The 21,021-nt window shown below is 40.8% G+C and overlaps 1 protein-coding gene across 1 annotated transcript; it reads left to right on the top strand.

Annotated features, from left to right (window-relative positions):
- The first annotated feature begins 2,339 nt into the window (after window positions 1–2,339).
- LOC130069374 (chromodomain-helicase-DNA-binding protein 1-like) lies at window positions 2,340–18,814 on the top strand. The gene is made up of 16 exons (XM_056233221.1): window positions 2,340–2,462; window positions 2,553–2,729; window positions 2,873–3,033; window positions 3,676–3,717; window positions 3,795–3,928; window positions 4,158–4,296; window positions 5,694–5,844; window positions 5,958–6,080; window positions 6,528–6,671; window positions 8,898–9,206; window positions 9,662–9,787; window positions 11,847–12,025; window positions 13,948–14,047; window positions 14,189–14,240; window positions 14,345–14,573; window positions 17,886–18,814. The coding sequence occupies exons 1-16, from the start codon at window positions 2,370–2,372 to the stop codon at window positions 18,178–18,180; spliced, it is 2,454 nt and encodes an 817-aa protein (XP_056089196.1). The 5' UTR covers window positions 2,340–2,369; the 3' UTR covers window positions 18,181–18,814.
- The last annotated feature ends 2,207 nt before the right edge of the window (window positions 18,815–21,021 follow it).

The raw sequence follows: 21,021 nt of genomic DNA, 5'->3' as shown, positions 1-21,021 counted from the left end.
GTGGGATGTAACCGCCTGGATAATCACACAACGCGCACACGTCCGATAATGACACGTCCAATTCGCAAACTAATGACTCATTTGAACCGATTCGTTTTAATGAATGGTTAAAACAACTGATCTGTCTGAATCGGTGTATAACTAATCGTTAACACTTTGTAATAAGGTTTCATTTATTACATAAATTACATAAAACAAATAAAAACACTTGTTTTTTCCCCCCGAAAAAGCATATGACTACTTTTTTCCACACAATGCTATCATGAATCGATAAGAGAATCGTTAAAGAATCGGATCGATAAGCAGAATCGTCAGTGGCATTGATATTGATAAAATCTTATGTTTCTTATGATAACTGAGATAATGCTGCTAAATTTTTTTTTTTTTTTACCTTGAATGTCATTGCTCTAATTTATTTTTTATATTTTTCATATTTCATATTTTGTTCAAATGGTTATTATAGCCTATCTGCTGTTCAAATGTTCATTTATTAGTGTGTTATGATTGGAATGTTGTCCCAGTTTTAAAATAAAGCACAGCAATGATATTTGAGAGTGTTTCTCCTTTTCAGGAAAAGTATCGAAAAAGTATCGAAATCGCAATTCTTGACTTGGTATCGGTATCGAAACAATAATTTTGGTATCGTGACAACACTACTTTATGGGGCAAAACACTGATTTGCCAAAATAGATGTGCGTTTGTGTGAATGCAGCCTATTAGCTCTCCCGCTGTCAGTAATCAAACCGCTGAGGAGGAGAGAATCACGGCTCTTGACTGGGAAACATTCAGATACTTAAAGCGCTTTTAGGGCTGGTCCGAATACCATTTTTTGAAGCTTCGATAGTAATGAACATTGAATATTCGAAGCTTCGGAATCTCTGTATGTCTGTCCGTTCGTTTGCATTTTGATTATTTCGAGAACCGTTCATCCAAACGACTTCACAAGGAGTGCAGTGTCGTATTTGGTGCAATATAGATAGACGGGCGAGACGCGACACGTTCAGAATTAATAAACTTGTAATAAACTACAGAACAGCGCGAGCGGGAAGCAGCGCGCCTCACGCGAGCAGAGCTTATGCTCTGAGAACGGACACTAGTGATATAAAACACACACACAAACACACACAGAGGTCTGTTAACTTGAGCAATATTTTTAGTAAGGTATAATATTTTACTCACTGACAAAGTAGGGTAGATTTAAATAAAGAAGCGGCGCGCCTCACACGAGCAGAGCTTATATGCTCCGAGAACGGACACTGCACTAGTGATATAAAACACACACACACACACACATAAAACACACACACACACACACAAACAGGTCTTTTAACTTAAGCAATATTTTTAATAAGGTATAGACTAGTCTGATAATATTTTTCTCACTGACAAAGTAGGGTAGATTTAAATAAAAACGAAATTTAAATAAATAAAAACGAAACTTAAATAAATACAAAATAAAAAATGAAATAAAAACGAAATTTAAGTAAATAAAAAACAAAATTTAAATATAGAAAAACGAAATTTAAATAAAGAAAAACAAAAAATAAATGAACGAACTGTAGTAGCCTAAATAAAGAACACTGTAGCAATAACAATTTCAGTAACATCACACATTTCAATTAACAAACAGTTTAAATAAAATAAAATAAATTCCCTTATATAGAATTAAACAAACTGTAAACAGAACAAGGTAATTTTAAATTAATGTGATTTTGTTTCTATTCTATTTTCCACAATGTCAAAGCAACACAGCTTAACCCAGAACACAAGCTCAGGCACTTCTGTCCACACACACTCCGCTGCTCTGCGCTCTAGCCAGAGGATACTCCCGTTGCAGGAACACTTTCAGTAGTCCAAGAAGAAGCAAATATATTTATTAAGTAGCTATAACAAAGTTATATGTTAAGTATTATATTTCACCAGATTTTATAGTGTAAAACATATTCAAGCGTGAATGAAAGCCGTTTCGAGGGGGATGCCAGGTGTGCAAAAAAAAATCGAAAACAAATATTCGATTGTCACATTTTCAAATCGAATACCAACCCACCGAACGAATATTTGAATATTCGGGTCCAGCCCTAGCGCTTTAAGCAACTGAAAGCACCTTTTTTTTTTTCTTTTTTTTTTTTCTTCGTCTTAACAACTTACTATTTGCTTGTATGTTTTGAAGTTCTCTTTAGTTAGTTGACAATTAAAAAAAATTGCACAAATACATTTCACATTTATAGTCTGTAAATTAATTCTAAAGAAAAAAAAGATCAAGAATCGTTTTGTAATGGGATCGGATCATGAAGTGCCTAAAGACCCCTAGCATTAACGTGGGCTTCTGTGCAGAAGCTGATGCTTGACGTGTGTTGATCCCGTAGGAGATGGACATTGATGAAATCCTGAAGAGAGCCGAGACCAGAGAGAACGACCCTGGGCCGTCGACTGTAGGAGAAGAGCTCCTCTCACAGTTCAAGGTGTGCGATTTAAACACTGCAAATACTTCTTCAGCACCTTCTCGGTCACACCATTATCACGCTATTGAACACGTTTGCTCCATCCTGCAGGTGGCAAACTTCTCCATGATGGAGGAGGAGGAGATCGACATGGACACGGAGAGGAACGTTAAGAACTGGGATGACATCATCCCAGAGGAGCAGCGGAGGAGACTTGAGGAAGAGGAGAGACAGAAAGAGCTCGCGGAGATCTATTTACTGCCCCGCATGAGGAAATGTGCTAAACAGGTACACACGTCTGTGTGTTTGATGGCGTTAGAAGATTACATCATGAGTTGATGAATGAGAAAAGAAAAATGGCATATCTAGCAACATACGCCTGCAGTTCTTTGTACTTTCTCTTTATGTACCTGTTTGTTTTGCAATGACAGGCCAACTTTAATGGCAACGAGGGCAGACGCAGCCGGAACAGGCGATACTCGGGTTCAGACAGCGACTCGGTCTCCGACAGGAAGAGGCCCAAGAAACGAGGAAGACCTCGAACCATTCCAAGAGAGAACATTAAAGGTTTCACTGATGCTGAGATACGCAGGTGAAGCCGCTGATGCTCCGTTTACCAAACTCATACACTATCATCAGCAAGAAATCAAACCACTTATGCAGTGCTGTTACAATATAGAGAATTATTGGTGGAACCGGTGAAAAATAAGAAGATTTCTGTATTAATCTTGTGGAAATGTGTATTATTGGATAATCCAGTGAGAGTTTGCTGTGAGGTTTCTTTGTAAAGAAAAAAACAATTGTGTGTAGAAAAACAAAGAAAATTACAAACAAGCTGAAAATGATAGTTATAATTTTACTCTTGAAATTCAAGCATATTAAATTAATCCAAAAATTAGCCACTGATGCTCTGTTTATCAAGTTCAGCACTAGGGGTGGGCGGTATAAGCAGTTTGATATTGTGCTAATGATAGTGTATATTACTATATAGAGCATTCTTTGACATAAGTGAAAAAAAGGTTTTTGTATTAAATGATCTTGATGAATCCAGTGAGAGTTTGCTGTAAAGTTTAATTTCTTTTCTTCACAAAGAAAATTAAGCTGAAAATGAAAGTTATAATTTAACTCCTGAAATTCAAGCATATTAAATTATAATTATTTTATTAATCTAATAATTAAAGGTAATCATTTAGTTAGAATTTTATGTGACCAATGTTTTTTGTTTCCCATACAGATTTATCAAAAGTTACAAAAAATTTGGTGGGCCTTTAGAAAGGTAAGTACTTTATTTGTATTTTTTTCGATCGCTTCATGTGTTAGCGGTTGGGCCTCTCTCATTGATGTGCATCACAGGCTGGATGCCATCGCTCGGGATGCGGAGTTGGTGGATAAATCTGAGAATGACCTGCGGCGGCTGGCAGAGACCGTACACAACGGCTGTATGAGAACGCTACGGGAGAACCCCTGTGGACCTGAACGAACCTCAGGCAAGAGCACCGATCACTGAAGTCTGTGGAAACCATGAAACTCTGCCATTTCAGTCCATCCAAAAAATCGTGCTGTCATAATGTGAAAAAAATCATGCCTTTGAGTTCTTTGTCACCTTTTTCACACCTGATGAGTTTGCATTTGGGAGAGTTAGTTAACATTTTGGATGTTGTAAAAGAGTAAGACTGTAGTCAGTGAATGTTCCCCATATGTGCTGGTTCATATCAGGAGGCAGGCGAGGGAAGGTGAAGGGACCCACCTTCAGGATCTCAGGGGTTCAAGTCAATGCTAAACTGGTGATCTCTCATGAGGAGGAGCTGGCACCATTACACAAGGCCATTCCTTCTGACCCAGAGGAGAGGAAGAGGTAAGAGCAAAACTACCAGGCTAGGGTTCATGTTAATGACATACCACTTTTACGAGTCCGCTCCATGAAAAACCCCTCTGAAGACCTGCTGATTACCGTAGTTATCATAAAGTGTGGCACTATGTTCGTCATGGTCGGCTTGACTTGGAGTTCAGCAGCCAGCGTTGTGTTTTGAATGACATGTCATGAAAGGTAGCCTGGGAAAACCCAGACAACTTCCGGCAAATTTAGATTTGCTCTGAAAGTTAGTCTGGCAAAGAGCTCATTCAAGCCCATTTCCAATCCGTCGAAATCGCGGCACCAATCAGAAGCGTTGGGGCGGGCTTTACACGATGACGACAGCGCTGGGATTTTGAAGCAGATTTTGTAGCCTACATTACAGAGATGGATGCCGCCGTCGAACATCACTCGTTCCAATCAGCTATCGCGTCTGTTTTAAGCGATTTGAACGTTTCCTTTTTGTTAAAAACCGAGCAAAGAACAACACTCGGAGATGTTTCTCCGCCGCTCTGCATACGTCATCTCCTTCATCGCTCTGATTGGGTTTAGGTCTATCCGCGACGTCCGTTGGTGACGCCCCTTTGGAAATGATTTGTCTATGACGCTTTGCCAGACCATAACTCAGTTACAACTGAGAATGCTCTGGATTTAACCAGGCTACATGAAAGGTGCAGTAAATTTGATATTTGAAAACGACACCCACCCCTCCCTTCATTGCTCCGCCCACAGAATAACAAACACACTATGCAACAGATGACGAGTAACAGCTGGTGTATCGGGCAGCTCACAAGTATGGCTGAACCTCAACCATAGTTCAACAGCACATCTTGGCTCTGTGAAACGGCAAAAAAACAATTTTACTTGTGTATCTGGCAGAAATGATGCACAGCAATCTCAGCATCCGTGTTCAGGCTCTCCCGCTTTCTAATGTCTCTCCAGCACTGGAAAGATTTTCCGAAATGAACGTGGGTCCTAAAGTTCTTGCCTGATCGTAACCCCTTTTTACCCAATTATATTCCTCTAAGCCATATCTCTTTCTAGTCTTTCTACAAATGTTCACTCTCTTGCTCACTCTCTCTCCTCCCCCAACATGAGTGGACACGCCCCCTACTGCTGATTTGCTAAGAGTGTTTTGGTGCTCATTCTGATTGGCCTGGTCAAGTTTTTCCTAGTTTTTTTCTTCTATTCACACAACCAGGACTATGTACAAACACTATTTTTCACCTAATTTTTTTTTAAATTTGACACAATTTCTCAGAATTTGTTAAGTTAAATGTTTAAAAGTAGTTGTTAATAAGAGACCCTGTGTTCTGTTCCTCTGGTTGCTTGCTTTGGGAGGGCAGGAAAATTACTTGTTAGACAATATATGTTAATCTTTTTTTTCCTAATATGTAAAGGTATATAATCCCATGCCACTCAAAGGCAGCTCATTTTGACATTGAGTGGGGTAAAGAGGACGACTCCAGTCTGCTTATTGGGATCTATGAGTACGGATATGGCAGCTGGGAGATGATCAAGATGGACCCAGACCTCAACCTCACGCATAAGGTACAGAAACACAGTGTTTGACCAACATGCCCTGTTGTACTGTTGGGTTCTTGTTGTTTTAGTGATTATGTATGACGCATTCAAATGATAACTTGTTACAAAATTTGTTGCAGCTCCTTCCAGATGATCCTGACAAGAAGCCACAGGCCAAACAGCTGCAGACACGAGCTGACTACCTCATCAAATTACTGAGCAAAGACCTCGCCAAGAAGGAAGCGCAGAAACAGGCCGGCACTGTGAGTCACGCAGATTTAACACAATCCACACATACTACAAAATATCACTGAAAGCAGATTGGCGTTCTGTAAAGCGACAAGCTTCAGAGAGTCTTTGTTCACAATTAACATGCATTCATTTCAAAGTGAAGAAATCCAGTGAGTTAGTTGATGTACCAGATAGACTACACTGAGCAGTGACTTTTCACAAGTGAGTGTTTTTGCGAGATCATAAAAGCTCTGAAATTTACCAGTTAATCATTCAGAATAGCTGCAACCAACTCTGTTTATTGCAATTGTTCCCAAACCTTTTGAAACCAATGGCACCCCTTTTAGCTAAAGCATAAGCTTTTCTTGTAAAAAAAGAAAGTGAAATAGGCAATAACGTTGTCGGTGAACAGCTCATACACTCCTTCATTTGCCCTTCGGTGCTTTATTACAGACACTGATGTTTATTCTGCTCCATAGGCAAATTCACGCAAGAGAAAACCACGGGGCAAGAAGAATAAAGCTGTAAAACCGAAGATGGATGATGTGACGAACAGTCTGTCCTCTGCGCCGCCGTCGGATAAGAGCTCTGAAGAAGAGGATGAGAAGGAGGAAGAGGAGAAGGTTTGTGTTGAGCTGGTATACCATGTGTGAGGGTTGATGTCGTTATGTCTGATGATGTAACAGGCGGTCATTGTTGATTGTGTATGGGTGCAGAGCACATTAATATGGAAATCTGCTTGTGTGTGGTTTCACTATCAACAGTGTGCGTACTGTGTGTACAGTAAAACAGCCCATTGAAGACGGCCTGAACTTATATCTCTAATCCACTAGCATCAAGCTAGATGGTTATGCTAATAACTGTAAGCTTTCGAGTTTCTACCAACTAGATTTTCTGACATTTTTTTGAAAAACCTACCATCTCAGACTCTTACTGCACTTGTTGCTCCTTGGTTGAGAAGCGTTAGAAGTAAGTGGTTTAACTATTTTAATGGGGAACGGCCATGAGTCAGGATTCAAATTCTGGTCGCCCGAAGCACAAGTGCTCTACATTTCCAAGCGCTGCCCATGAGGCCATTAACTCCAGACAAGACAAGAGTTTAAGTAAGCTAAAACGGCTGAAGCTAGCCAGCTACATCAGCTATTGAGATTGACTTTTGTTTAGGTACCAGGGTTCTGTCTCGGGGAACCTGGATATAGATTTCTAGACCTGGAAAAGTCAGACATTAATAAAATCGTAAACTCATGGAAATTTCTATAATACACATTTCAATTGTATTTAATTGAGAAATTGCGTTTGTGACTTAATTGTAAAAGCCTTATCCCATAATCAAAAACAAGTAGGAAAGTTGTAAATACATTGAACCTTGAAGAACATTCTTGAATCTTCTGAAACTCTAGAATGTAATTATTTTTTATATTCACGTACAATAAATGAAATGTAATTTTAAAAATTATAATATATTGACAAAAAATGTGAAGAAAAGCAACTTTGTCTTGAACAATCTGGGGCCTTGGAGTGAAAAATGTTGAACCATTTGAGTTTGCATTGGATCTTCATCAAGCTCTAAATCGATTATGTCCAAACCATGCTGGCTAAAGGTTACTGAGAACTTTTTGATCAGGGTACCCGCGGGTCTTAAAAGCCTTGAAAAAGTCTTGAATTTTGTATACCAAGTCTTTGATTTCGATTTTCGAAAAAACATTGCAAATTTAATGAACATTGTTTTATTTAAAGCATTATTTCTTTCTTTTTTTAAAAGGTAAAAAAGGGATAATTATGTAGAACTGCACAAGTGCTAAATATAAAATAACTACCAAGTAACTGCAGTTTGACTAAAAGTTGACAAAAAATGCAAAGACTTTTCGTCAACTACAACTATAAAAAACTGGATGACTCAAATGTGATTAAGACCAATAAACATTTTCGTCTGAAGACTAAATAAAAAATGGCTATCAAAATTACACTGGCCTACATACACATGCGTGCTACAATGCTGTTGCGTATGTATTAAATGAATTAAAACATTTTACTTAAATTATCAGTCAAGTAGCCTCCTTTTACATAATTATTTTCTAGGGTTTAAAATGTATACAGATTTGACATTTTCCCCTCATACTTCTGTCGGAATGGGTACGAAGTTGGCATTGAATTTCATTTGAAATGGTATTAAAAAGGTCTTAAAAAGCCTTGAATTTAAGTTGGAGGATCCTGGGGGTACCCTGTTGATACTCTCATGTCAAAACTATAACCCTAAACACATTTAACATCCTTCTCTCCCATATAGACAATATCACAATTTAAAATCATTTTCTATGCAAGTAAGTGCTGAGAACCCACTTTCACAAGCTGCAGTGTTGAGAAGGGCAGTACTGCCTTTACAGCGCGATTTTTCTGCACGGGTGTTATCCAGAAATCTGGCAGGGACTTTTGCTGGATGATGCGCAATAGTGTAAATGAGGTCTGATACATCCTATTGTTAGACATTTCATACAGCTATAGGGACAAAATCAGCCTTTGGCAAAAAGAGGTGGAGACTGGAGACATTATAAATGATGCCCATATCTCTACTTCCTGCTCTCTTTCACAGATTCATCAGTGTGCTTCTTATTCTGAACATTTAACAACAAAATAAAATCCAAATTGGCCATATTTACTTGGATAATTAAATGTCCCCTGACCTGTTGTGCACAATGGCTTTCTCTGTCTCTGAAACAACTGTTCTAATGACGTAACCAAGCTCGGAAAAGCATTATTTGCAACAGTATATTCTGTTCCTTTTGGAAATGCATCACATTCTGGAAGTTAAATGCATTACCAGCACTAATGTGTTTTCTGTCGTCTTACAGGAAACTGCTCCAGTGAAGCCGGCCAACAGAAGAGCGCGCGTGCCAGAGCGGGCAGTGAAGGAGGAGGAAGAGGAGGAGGAGGAGGAGGAAGAGGAGGAGGAGGAGGAGGAGGAGGAAGAGTCCGACGAGGACGAGTTTGAGGATAAAGAGCCAGTTGAGAAGGACGTAACCGAGAAAGTGGTTAAAAAAGAGATTAAGAAGGAGAAGAAAGAGGAGGGCCGTGACAGCAAAGAGAGGGAACCAAAGGAGAAGGAGAAGGAGATAAAGCCTGAACCTGTGCACAGAGAGGACGAGACTCCTGCAGAGAAGGTCACACCTCTCAACTATGGCCTTATTTTAAAACTTGGCGAGCTGCCTAACTTGAAAACATTTTTGGAAGTCAACGGCCCATTCAAAGTCCAGTTATAGCCAATTTTTATTTATTTATTTTGATGGCACGTGGTCTCTTTTAGTTGCTCATCCTAGTGTTATTCTGTGACCGTTCTGGTTTATAATCATATCTCTGTAAATGTTTTATAGACTGATATTTATAATCTTTTCATGTCAATTGGTGAGGAGACTTGAGTCTCACCTCAGATTTGATTAAGAACAGGCCACAATAGTTTCTCCGCTAGTGGTCCTTCAGCAGCCACATGCCTGTGATGTCCAAAACCGCTGTCTTCATGCAGCTCGCTAGGGTTTAAGACATCTGTGTGTCATTTTTATCTAACATGTGGTCCAACATGTGCATGAATTACTCAAGCAGCGGTTGACTGTGTTCTCAGGCTGTAGAGGTGAAGGCAGAAGTGCGGGAGAAGAAGGCCGACACCCCCGTGCACACGCCCTCAGGAGGAGATGCCATTCATCTGTCTGAGGAGTCTGAAGAACTGGACCAGAAAACCTTCAGTGTGGTGAGTTTGAAGAACTGAGAAGCCATGCATCTGATCCAAACCTTTCCTCAGGAGATCCAAAGCCACATCATAAACACTAGCTGCGTTTACATGGACCCTAATGATCCAACTGCAATCGGACTAGTAGCCCAGTGGGAATAAAGGCACGTGTAACCACGTCAATTGGATTGAATTGGTCAAATCCGATTGAAATTTCATTAGGATTGTAAGGGGTGGTGTTGTCACGATACTGGAATTTCCAACTTCGATACGATACCTTGGAAAATATCGATATTCGATACCAGGGAAAAACTGCAATATATACCACAAATAAATACATTAGAATAAAAAGACAATCAAAGCTTTTCAGGTTGGTTTAAGAGTATTCCGGTAAGAAATAAAAGTGAAAATGATTCCGTGTTATTCTACATTTGATTAGATTATTCATTAAATACAGAGTAATGCTTACAATTTAAGTTACAAAAGTTATTCAGTGAAGAGCAGCGAGTGATTGTCTCTGTCTTCTGTTCTTTGATGAACATGGCAGACAGAAGCGGGTTTATTAGGCTGCTGTCCCTTTAAGAGCTTATGCACTGATCCAATATAACAGTTTACATTCCAAAACTGACCAAATTTACCTGAATACTCGGCAAGACGCTCAATTTTACATAATTTTGGATGTATTTGACTGTTTAAAGCGCAAAAAGCCAAAATGGTACTCGGGCTGTTTGAGAGGCGGCTTTGTGCGCGGGGAGGAGAGAGAGCGTGTCAAAACGTGCAGCTGGTGTATTTGGTGTGTCCACACACATCGAAGTATCGCTATTTTTGACAACACTAGTAAGGGGTGGTTTAAACCTTTAATCCGTTTGATAAACATGTGAACACTTGGTTGGATTGAAACCCGAAACTGGAGCATTCTATACATGAGCAATGACGTAGAAATGGCTTAACCAGGGGTGCTCATAACCAACAAAATGTTGGCACTCAAAAGCGCTTCCCTCCATGTTTTCTTGTGTGCATGCGTGGCAAAAATAAACAATGCGCACCAGAAAACGTGGAGGGAAGCGCTTTTGAGTTGGGACAGGGACACGTTCACTTACTCGAGTAGGATTTTTCTCCATCCCTGGTAAGATGGCATCGTAAGTGTTCATTAATTATTAGGGGTTGCCTAATAGCAATTGATGCGTACGGACCCACGGTTCGGCAATCATGTAACTGATGGTTAATCCAGGAGAGGGAAAGTTTACCATTTGGACGTGTTTTGTTTTGCCAATTTACACATTTAAATGATTTTAAACACGGAAGAAGTGAAAATCGGCACTTGCGCGCTGTTATCTGTGCGCACAGCCTCACACACCCGAAGAGAGAGAGAGGTTTCAGAGTGCTCGAACACCGAATTAATTCCTCTTTGGCGTTTACCTGTGCTTGAACGGACACATACACACACAATTGTCAAAATACCCGTCTCATCAAGTATTCTCTTGGTCATAAAAGTTGAGAAATAAACCGGATGTGTCTGTATATTTGGTCGGTGCATTTGATCTCAGACAACAGCAGGAATATTATGCTGCCGTCACTGTCATTAATGTTTAAAAAAAAACTTTACGTGTGCCTTGTAAAGTGTGAGTACCAGGCAGCGTCTCCAGCTGCTCCCTTGAGAACCGGACCAGCAAATACGTGCACCCCTGATGATAATGCATGATGTGTGGAACGAGCTGTTGTTGAATATAGTGTCATAAATGTGTCAATATAATATTCTCCTTCTACTCATCGTATGTAAATAGTGCAAGATAACGTTTTGCTTTGGACTCTCCTACACAGTTCACACTCTCGTTCACAATGATCCGCACTAACAAAGCAATCACACCACAGTTCGTTTTAATCCACCCAAACCTGCCAAGTGTGAGCACACCCTAATAAGGGTGGATCTAGAAACTGCTCTCCTCTAGGCAACATTTCCTGTTTGTTTGTTTGGCAAGTCGGCGAAACTAGGTTTAGAACAGAAGCTGATGTCCTGTTTTGTGAGTGATACTGATGTAGATGATTGTACTGTACTGAATCATGCGTGTGTGTGTGTCAGTGTAAGGAGCGGATGAGGCCCGTGAAGGCAGCACTGAAGCAGCTGGACCGTCCAGAGAAGGGTCTGTCTGAGCGAGAGCAGCTGGAACACACGCGGCAGTGCCTGATCAAAATAGGAGATCACATCACCGAGTGTCTGAGAGAGTACACCAACCCCGAACAGATCAAGCAGTGGAGGAAGTACGTCATTTCTCATGAGCCTAGTAGAGCTGCACGATTCAGCGTTACAAGATGGGCGACTCGTGTCAAACAACCACTCCATCTTACTCCTAAACGAGAACGATTCGGCTCTATTAAACCTTTGACAAGTACGATTGCGCTGAGCAAGAGAGCAGTTGGTCATGTACACAAACAGTCTCTTCAACAACACAGCATCATTTCTTACAATATTCATATCACATATCTGGAGTAAAAGTCTATAGTTGAGATACACTCACCTAAAGGATTATTAGGAACACCATACTAATACTGTGTTTGACCCCCTTTCGCCTTCAGAACTGCCTTAATTCTACGTGGCATTGATTCAACAAGGTGCTGAAAGCATTCTTTAGAAATGTTGGCCCATATTGATAGGATAGCATCTTGCAGTTGATGGAGATTTGTGGGATGCACATCCAGGGCACGAAGCTCCCGTTCCACCACATCCCAAAGATGCTCTATTGGGTTGAGATCTGGTGACTGTGGGGGCCATTTTAGTACAGTGAACTCATTGTCATGTTCAAGAAACCAATTTGAAATGATTCGAGCTTTGTGACATGGTGCATTATCCTGCTGGAAGTAGCCATCAGAGGATGGGTACATGGTGGCCATAAAGGGATGGACATGGTCAGAAACAATGCTCAGGTAGGCCGTGGCATTTAAACGATGCCCAATTGGCACTAAGGGGCCTAAAGTGTGCCAAGAAAACATCCCCCACACCATTACACCACCACCACCAGCCTGCACAGTGGTAACAAGGCATGATGGATCCATGTTCTCATTCTGTTTACGCCAAATTCTGACTCTACCATCTGAATGTCTCAACAGAAATCGAGACTCATCAGACCAGGCAACATTTTTCCAGTCTTCAACTGTCCAATTTTGATGAGCTCTTGCAAATTGTAGCCTCTTTTTCCTATTTGTAGTGGAGATGAGTGGTACCCGGTGGGGTCTTCTGCTGTTGTAGCCCATCCGCCTCAAGGTTGTGTGTGTTGTGGCTTCACAAATGCTTTGCTGCATACCTCGGTTGTAACGAGTGGTTATTTCAGTCAAAGTTGCTCTTCTATCAGCTTGAATCAGTCGGCCCATTCTCCTCTGACCTCTGGCATCAACAAGGCATTTTCGCCCACAGGACTGCCGCATACTGGATGTTTTTCCCTTTTCACACCATTCTTTGTAAACCCTAGAAATGGTTGTGCGTGAAAATCCCAGTAACTGAGCAGATTGTGAATACTCAGACCGGCCCGTCTGGCACCAACAACCATGCCACGCTCAAAATTGCTTAAATCACCTTTCTTTCCCATTCTGACATTCAGTTTGGAGTTCAGGAGATTGTCTTGACCAGGACCACACCCCTAAATGCATTGAAGCAACTGCCATGTGATTGGTTGATTAGATAATTGCATTAATGAGAAATTGAACAGGTGTTCCTAATAATCCTTTAGGTGAGTGTATAAACACTGATGTCTACTGTAGCGATCGAAACGGAGTAAATCACCTTTTGAACTTAACTTGGTGCTTCAAATAGATATTGTGCTACAGCTTTACACCAGTAGATGCGACGAGATTACATTTATTTGTCATTGAATCATTCAAATCATTTAAGAGATTCATTCAAAAACGCTGATTCATCCAGTAATGAAACAAGTGAAGTATTTATGAGTGACTATATATATACAAATATATATATATAATCTTTTAAATAGACTGCAGCAATTAACATTTGTCCATAACCTCTAGTAAACTACACGTTATTTTGTTTAGTAGTTTATTCAGAATCATGATCTATTTTAAACCAACCAAAACATTTGTAATTCTTAATTGATCCAGAATCGTGCAGCTCTAATTCACAGTATATAAATGAAGATCATTTTGAGTTTATCTTGATTGTTCCCATATTCCAGAAATCTGTGGATATTTGTTTCGAAATTCACTGAGTTTGATGCCAGGAAACTGCATAAACTGTATAAGCACGCCATTAAGAAACGGCAGGAAAATGCTCAGGTATGAACACAACATCTTTGATAATTCACTCATGTTTGAATGTTTTTTGCTGAATGGGTGTCATATGCTGTAATGCTTATCATAGATGATGTCATTATCTTCGTAGTCTTCGGATTGAAGTTGATGGTTGTTTGATTTCAGGCAGTGGAACAGAACACTAGCACTGTAAATACACAAAGCTTTAAACACGCAGGTATGTCTATTCATTTGACAGTCTTTTAAACGGGATGTGTGACTACTTCTGTTGCGTAAGTTAACTGGCATCCGCTCTCTGTGACGCTGCGTGCGCTGTTGCAGATGTCGAGCGCATCAAGGAGTCGCAGCAGGACGACAGCAGCAGAGACAGCTACAGCTCTGACAGACACCACTCGTCCCGCTACCATGAGCACAGCAAAGAGCGCCACCCTGCAGACCTGTACCGCAAGAGCTCGGACTCCCGCAAGAGGCCCTACTCCTCCTTCAGCAACGGCAAAGACCACCGCGAGCGGGAGCCGTACGCAGACAGAGCAGAGCGGCAGGACAGCAGGTCAGGGGACAAGCGTTTGTTTGCAGATGTGTCTTTCTCCATGCTGTGAACGGGGTGATTGATGAGAGAGCCCTGTACATGACGTGTGTATCATGGCCACAACTGAAGAATCGCATGACTTAACCTGTTCCTTCATTTTAGGTACATCTTAAAATGGGGTCAAATTAAAAGGATGGAACGAATTAGTTCAATGTGGCCATGATTTACTTAAAGGGTACATGACACACACATCTAATCATCTAATAATCCTGAGTGCCTGTAGAGTATTGCATCCCAGTAGCGGTTTTAGGCACGGGCGAACCGGGCAGTCGCCCGGGGCGGCATTTTTTCATGTCACATGGGGGGCGGCACGAGCAGTTAAAAAAAATCCTCTGCGCCGCGAAGGTTTTCTATTTTCTATCATTTCAATTCAATTATTGGCAATGGCGCCCCTGCTTGCTGAGAAGGTGCCGTGCACAGAAGCTATGTCAAGGGGGTCTCCAGGTTGGAGGTAACTCACCAAGGGGCCGTTCACATATCGCGTCTTTTGCGCTCGAGGTCGTTATTTCAAATGTAGGCGCACGGGGAAGCGCGCTCATAATTGAAGCGACGCGCTCATTTTTTCCAGGAGCAGCGAGATGAACATTTTTAATCTTTTCAGTATGGGGGTGCACCCAAACACGTGGGTGTTTTTCTCTTCTCCGTAAATAAATCTTTTAGCAGAGCTACAGCAAGCGTTTTTCTGTGGTGGAAATCCATTAACTACTAAAACTTCTTTGTCGTTGTAGAGAGCGCAGGGCATGGTTGTATAGCAACGACAGCCATGGGAAAATCGGACCGAATTTTACTATTAATAATAAAAAATAAGCTACTGTGCATTATAAATGTCAGGAATTTATTTTTATTGACCCATTCTTTTTATAAAGATGATTTAAAGGCTGAAATATGTGAGGTTTATCTTTTTATAAAAACCTTTTTTGTCAAAAGTTTATTTGAACGTGTGCATGTTAGTAGATAACATAAAAGACACTCCTTTAAAATTTGGCCATCATCTTTAATGTTATTAACTTGGTGAATAGATTTCATTGTGTATTAGGCCTACTTTTTGAACAAGATTCTGTGTTTAACCGTGATCATTTTGGTCACTATATTCATGAAATGAAAATAATTTTCATAATGATCAACTAAAATCAACTATAATTATGTGTTTTTACAGTAGCCTATAATATGCAAAGTACAATTTTCTATTAAAAAATAATCTCTGATTCTGTCCTTTTCTCTGACATTTAAGGCCTAAGCTATTTTAGGTCTAAAACAGTTTGGATAGTTGTTAATATTAGGGGGGGGGGCACTCGAAGGGGGTCTCGCCCAGGGTGTAATTCAATGTAGAACCGCCACTGTTGCATCCTTCATATCTCTGAAGAGTCTTTAGTTTTATCAGACTTTTAAAAGACAGTTACAGCTGTACCGATTCTCCCTGAAAACAGTCGCGCTCCTGGAGGCGAGCCGTGGGCGGAGCTGAAGTCACGCACAATACATCATCGCATCATCACTGGATAACTTAACATGAACGTATAGTGAATGAGGTTTACATTATATGCACTTGCGCCTCGATTGCTAACAAAACAGACATTTGATGCAGTTTTACTCACTGCCTGCGGTGCCGACTCGTGACCGGGATCTCCATCTTTCAGTTTCGTTGAACTGAGCCGTGCTAATAAAACATTAATCACTGAAATGCCAGGAACAAACACACTAGCACAACTCCGTTGCTGCCCCGGAAAAACACACTGCATCCACTCTTCCCTTAACGCTGGGTTCTTTGGGAAGCTGAACAAGGTTATCTTTCCCTCGCAAACAAAAACTCACTGATTTCGTGGGCTAAAAAGAAAGCGCTTCTGACCCGAACGAGGCACACTGATGTGGATGCTGCTTTTGCTATCGCTCTGGTTGTGCGTGCTCTTCCGGGAGAAGTGTCCATACAAGGAATTCCTCCCGTTATGACATCATACAGGGCCATACTTGGGGGGGAAAAAACCTTTCCGAAACCTGAAGGAGTGCATTTGGCACAGAAATACTCGGTCATACGTCCAACTTGTTTTTTGCAACTTTGTTAGAGAGTTGGATTCTCATGCTAAACATGGAGCGTGTGAATAAGCCAGAATGCATGAAATCGCATAAGACATCCTCTTTAAAACGATCACATACTTGAGTTGACAGCCTTGAAGTGAGAGAGCCACTGGTGTAGATGACTGACCCATATATAAACGCGCCGTTTGTTTTATTATCTGCATCAGGCGATTCGTTTTTCTGTTTGGCTGATGTGCTGGAAGTGAAACTTTTATTTTGACACTGCTTTTACAGATTATTTTTTCATATTACTGTACGTTCACACCGCCGCCGACTTGAGCGTCACAGAAGCTCTGGCCGCCCTGTCAAGGACGCTTGTCTAAAAGTACGGGGAAGCTTGTTGACGCTTTGAACGCTCTGACGTAGCAGGGAGAAGAGAAGTGTCACAACATGAAATGTAATAAACATAAAAATACTGTCATTATAAAAGGTTTCTTCAATGTATTGCCTGTTTTTTCTAACCGTTTTGGTCACATTTGGTCGGGAAAAAAAGAATAGTTAGCTATTATTATTATTTGCATTAGGCTATATATGCATTTGTCAAATCAGTGTCACCGTGAGCAAATGATTTGCATTCCCGCTTTAAAACGAGCGTTTGTAAATATTTCAAATAAAAGTTGCGCTCTCACGGTCCCTATAAGCAAACAAAGTCATGTCATAAATGATAGGAAACCCAGCAACGGCGATTATTAGCTTCTCTTCCATTTTCTCGGAACTAATGTTTTGGTAGGAACTAAAGTTTACATCGTATGTTTCTCCGGAATCAGCCAGCGCGAAGGACGTCTATATTCCGATTGGTTGCTGGCGTTTTGCCGCTGAACCGTGTCACAGCTCATTACCATGAACTTGAGCTTCTTTCAACTTTCTGATTGACGCTCAACACGCCCAAAACGCAACGCCGATGGATTTGATGCTCCTTGCAGCTGAGAAAAGCCAGCTTCCATTGAAAATGAATGACTTCCGGCCGCTTTGGAAGCTCAAGTCGGCGGCGGTGTGAACGTACAGCTATTCATTTTCAAATAATTTCTAATTTAGTAAATATTTAGTCAAATAAATATTTTATTTCAGCAGCAATTGTTATGTGTTTTTAATATCTTTAAATTAGTGTGAGAATTTCTGGTTGTTTAGTGTTCTCAGTAAAAGGTCTCATCATCATCATGCTGATATGATAACGTGTGTGTGTGTGTGTGTGTGGTTCTGCAGATACTACAGCGACAGCAAGCACCGGAAGCTGGACGAGCACCGCTCCAGCCGAGAGCACCGATCCGAGAGCAACTCCAAGGACCGAACGCACTCCGACCACCGCTTCCACTCTGAGCACCGGCCCGGCTCCGACTACACGCATCACAAATCCTCCCGGGAGTACCGCTACCACTCGGACTGGCAGACGGAGCACCGGAGCGGCCCGCGCTCGCCCCGGGACCAGCGCTCGCCCTTCGAGTACTCGTCCGACCACAAGAGCACACCCGAACAGGTCTGGAGCGGCCGCAAGACATAGCGCTCTCAACACAGCGTTCCTGATCAGCCATACACACACTCACACACACTCACACACACACACAGGAAATGCCTTAGGGGACTGTTGGCCGCTGGGACTCTGGGAGTGCCGCCCTTTCCTACTCACCTCGGAGGACATACAGATTTACACTTATTTTTGTATTTAAGAGTTGGCTGCATTCTTTCGTAGGTGCTGCAGAGTAATTTTTTTTAATTATTATTTTTATAAATTGACTACTTTCCTTTTTTGTTTTTGTTTGTTTTTACTTTGAAACAGACGAGTCCATGTTTCACTCTCGTGTGCGACACTGGATCCCGACACACACCCGTAAATGACCGCAGCTTATTTAAGAAGTGTTGAGTGAACGGACGCCACACCGGCGTGTCGTCTTTATCAAGGGTTTCTGTTCTGAAGGACTGGGGTTCACCTTCCAAAGTACCTCGTTTACAGTGTTTTGTGACCATTTTGCCAATTTTTATCTGTAATTTTTCTTTCCATCATGCTTGAATTATTTAAATCTGTCTCGGCTGTAAAATAATCTGGACTATTTTTAGTGCGCATCAGATAATGTCACTTTTTCACATTGTACTACTGTAAATTATTGTATAAAGTAAATCAAATGGGCTTTTCTCAGGCTGGTATTTTTTTAACTATTTCCCCATCGACTCAGGCTATTTTCTCTCCTCCTTTGTTTTGTTTCTTGACGTTTTTATATCTCAGTAGTTTGAATCATGAAATGGGGTAAATATTCCATGTGTATTCATTCTGTAGGAACGTTTTGTTTGTTGATCTCTATTTGTAAGTGAATTAGCCTCACTTTATAATGGCATAAAATACAAACTGTGTAATAAAAAAAGGACATGAAAGGGTCGATCATAGCTAGAGGCACTTATGAGCTCTCGTTAGAACATTTCCATGATAATCTTTCCTCTTGTTTTCTATAAATGTTGGCAATAATGTACTCTTTTCTATGCAGCCCGAGTGTTTTTCTGCTGACTGGCCCGAGTAAGTCAGAATGCTGTTACAGGACATACTGATGTATATAGATCTCCTTCTATATTTCAAATCCAAATTTACACTGAAAATGCATGGATTTTTAAAGTAATTGTTTTATAGAATTGTTTATAAAGTCATTAAACTCAAATCACTGTTTTCACCTGTAATCTGGCTTTAATGTAATTTAGTGTGATTTCTAGTAGTTCTCATGGTCATTTCTCAGAATAGCTTTGGGAGGATATGAAGTTGCATTGTTCTTCAGAAGCGTTTGACATTGAGGTTGGCTGCTATTCGTCTATGAATGCACTTTTTAAAATGGGTTGGTTTGTGGGTAAACTGTTTGGCCTGGGGCCGGTTGCATAAACTGCTAAGACTAGTCTTACAAGTTAGTCGTCCATTTAAAAAAAAAGACTTCATAACTTTTGAACTCTGTTACATAAAAAAACTATTTGCCTAATAACTGCTAGTTGGTCATTTTAATTCTTAAGATAGTCTTACCATAATGGCTATATTTATGCAACTGGCCCCTGGTTTCACAGACCAGGTTTAGATTAAGCCTTAGGACATTTAAGTATCTTTTATAAACATGCCTTAGAAAAACACACCACTGATGTGCATCTCGAGACAAAACAACAGCGCTGATATTAAGATATCTCAGTGTAACTTTAGCTGGAAATGACATTATTCAACAAATCGCTATAAAGCCACAGACTGATCTCATGAAATGGCGTATGTATGACACGCCAATTCGTATTTCCATTTTTGGCGTGCTATCAACACGCATAATCGCTTTTCAGCGTGTTTATCAACGCCTTTGACTTAACGTTATATTACTGCATTATGTATATATAAATATATGACCTACCCCAACCCCGTCCCTAAACCTACCCGTCACTGGGGTTAATACCATTTATGAGTCTTCTCCTACCATCCTAGGAAAAGAAATATCGCTCCACAGATGTAGATTGACTGATTTTGCTTCGTTTCGCTCGGACATTTAACGGCGTAGACATACACGCGGAATCACTCGGACGTTTAATGGCGTAGACATACACGCAAAAGATTTCGGCGTGGACATACACGCGGATACCTCAAAATGCGTATAGATAACACGCCACTTGAATTGAAAGTGGCGTGTATGTTTACGCAAAGTCATGATGTCATGTTGCAGACAAGCCAAAACAATCTCTGTTACCGTAAATTGTATGTTTATCTCTGTAAAGCTGTTTTGAAACAATCTCCATTGTTAAAAGCGCTATATAAATGATGACTTTTGCTTTCAGTTAAAACGGCTCAAACATGCATTTCAGTCTGAGACTAGCGTAAGCCTCGTCTGTGAAACCGGGGGTACGTGTTTATATTTGTGAGGTTTGGCATCAGAGTAAACTCGTATGTGTTGCTCGTCACCTCAACATGATGAAATTGAGTAGAAGCCGTCCAATCAGATTAGATTTGGGCTGCGTCTGAAATCACACACTCTCGAGTAGGTACTTATCTTAAAAATACTAAAAAAAGTATGTTCCACATAGTATGAATGTAATCTGGCTGCACTACACTAACCATGTGACCTACCAGAGTCAGTTGTGTCACTTACTGTCAATCAGAAATCCTCTCCTGTGGCCTCATGGGACAGTAAAGTGTCCATCGTATACTTCAGAATCTCCCCAGAAGGTCATCTTTAATGAGTACTGTGAATTCAGACATCTTTTGCCACACACTGTGTGTGATTTCAGACGCAGCCCTGGTTTGTCAGCGATGTATTGTCACACTTTGACCCTGGCTGTGTGATGCGTGTGAACTACAGCGAGCAGCATGAAGCTTGCTCTCACCAACTCTGTATTGGCT

The sequence above is a fragment of the Rhinichthys klamathensis genome, unplaced genomic scaffold (assembly GCF_029890125.1).
Source record: "Rhinichthys klamathensis goyatoka isolate OS25496 unplaced genomic scaffold, OSU_Roscu_1.1 h1tg000363l_1, whole genome shotgun sequence".
In the NCBI taxonomy this organism is placed as follows: domain Eukaryota; kingdom Metazoa; phylum Chordata; class Actinopteri; order Cypriniformes; family Leuciscidae; genus Rhinichthys; species Rhinichthys klamathensis.
The sequence above is the reverse complement of the archived record's forward strand: the minus strand, read 5'-3'. Positions and strand labels throughout refer to the sequence as shown.

What these genes read in the sequence shown, in the direction of transcription:
- LOC130069374 (XM_056233221.1), top strand. Translation starts at nt 2,370, where the DNA reads ATGGACATTGATGAAATCCTGAAGAGAGCCGAGACCAGAGAGAACGAC. An exon ending in AACGGCAGGAAAATGCTCAG is followed by an intron (nt 14,048 to 14,188) that starts GTATGAACACAA and finishes GTTTGATTTCAG; the next exon opens with GCAGTGGAACAGAACACTAG. An exon ending in GCAGAGCGGCAGGACAGCAG is followed by an intron (nt 14,574 to 17,885) that starts GTCAGGGGACAA and finishes GTGGTTCTGCAG; the next exon opens with ATACTACAGCGACAGCAAGC.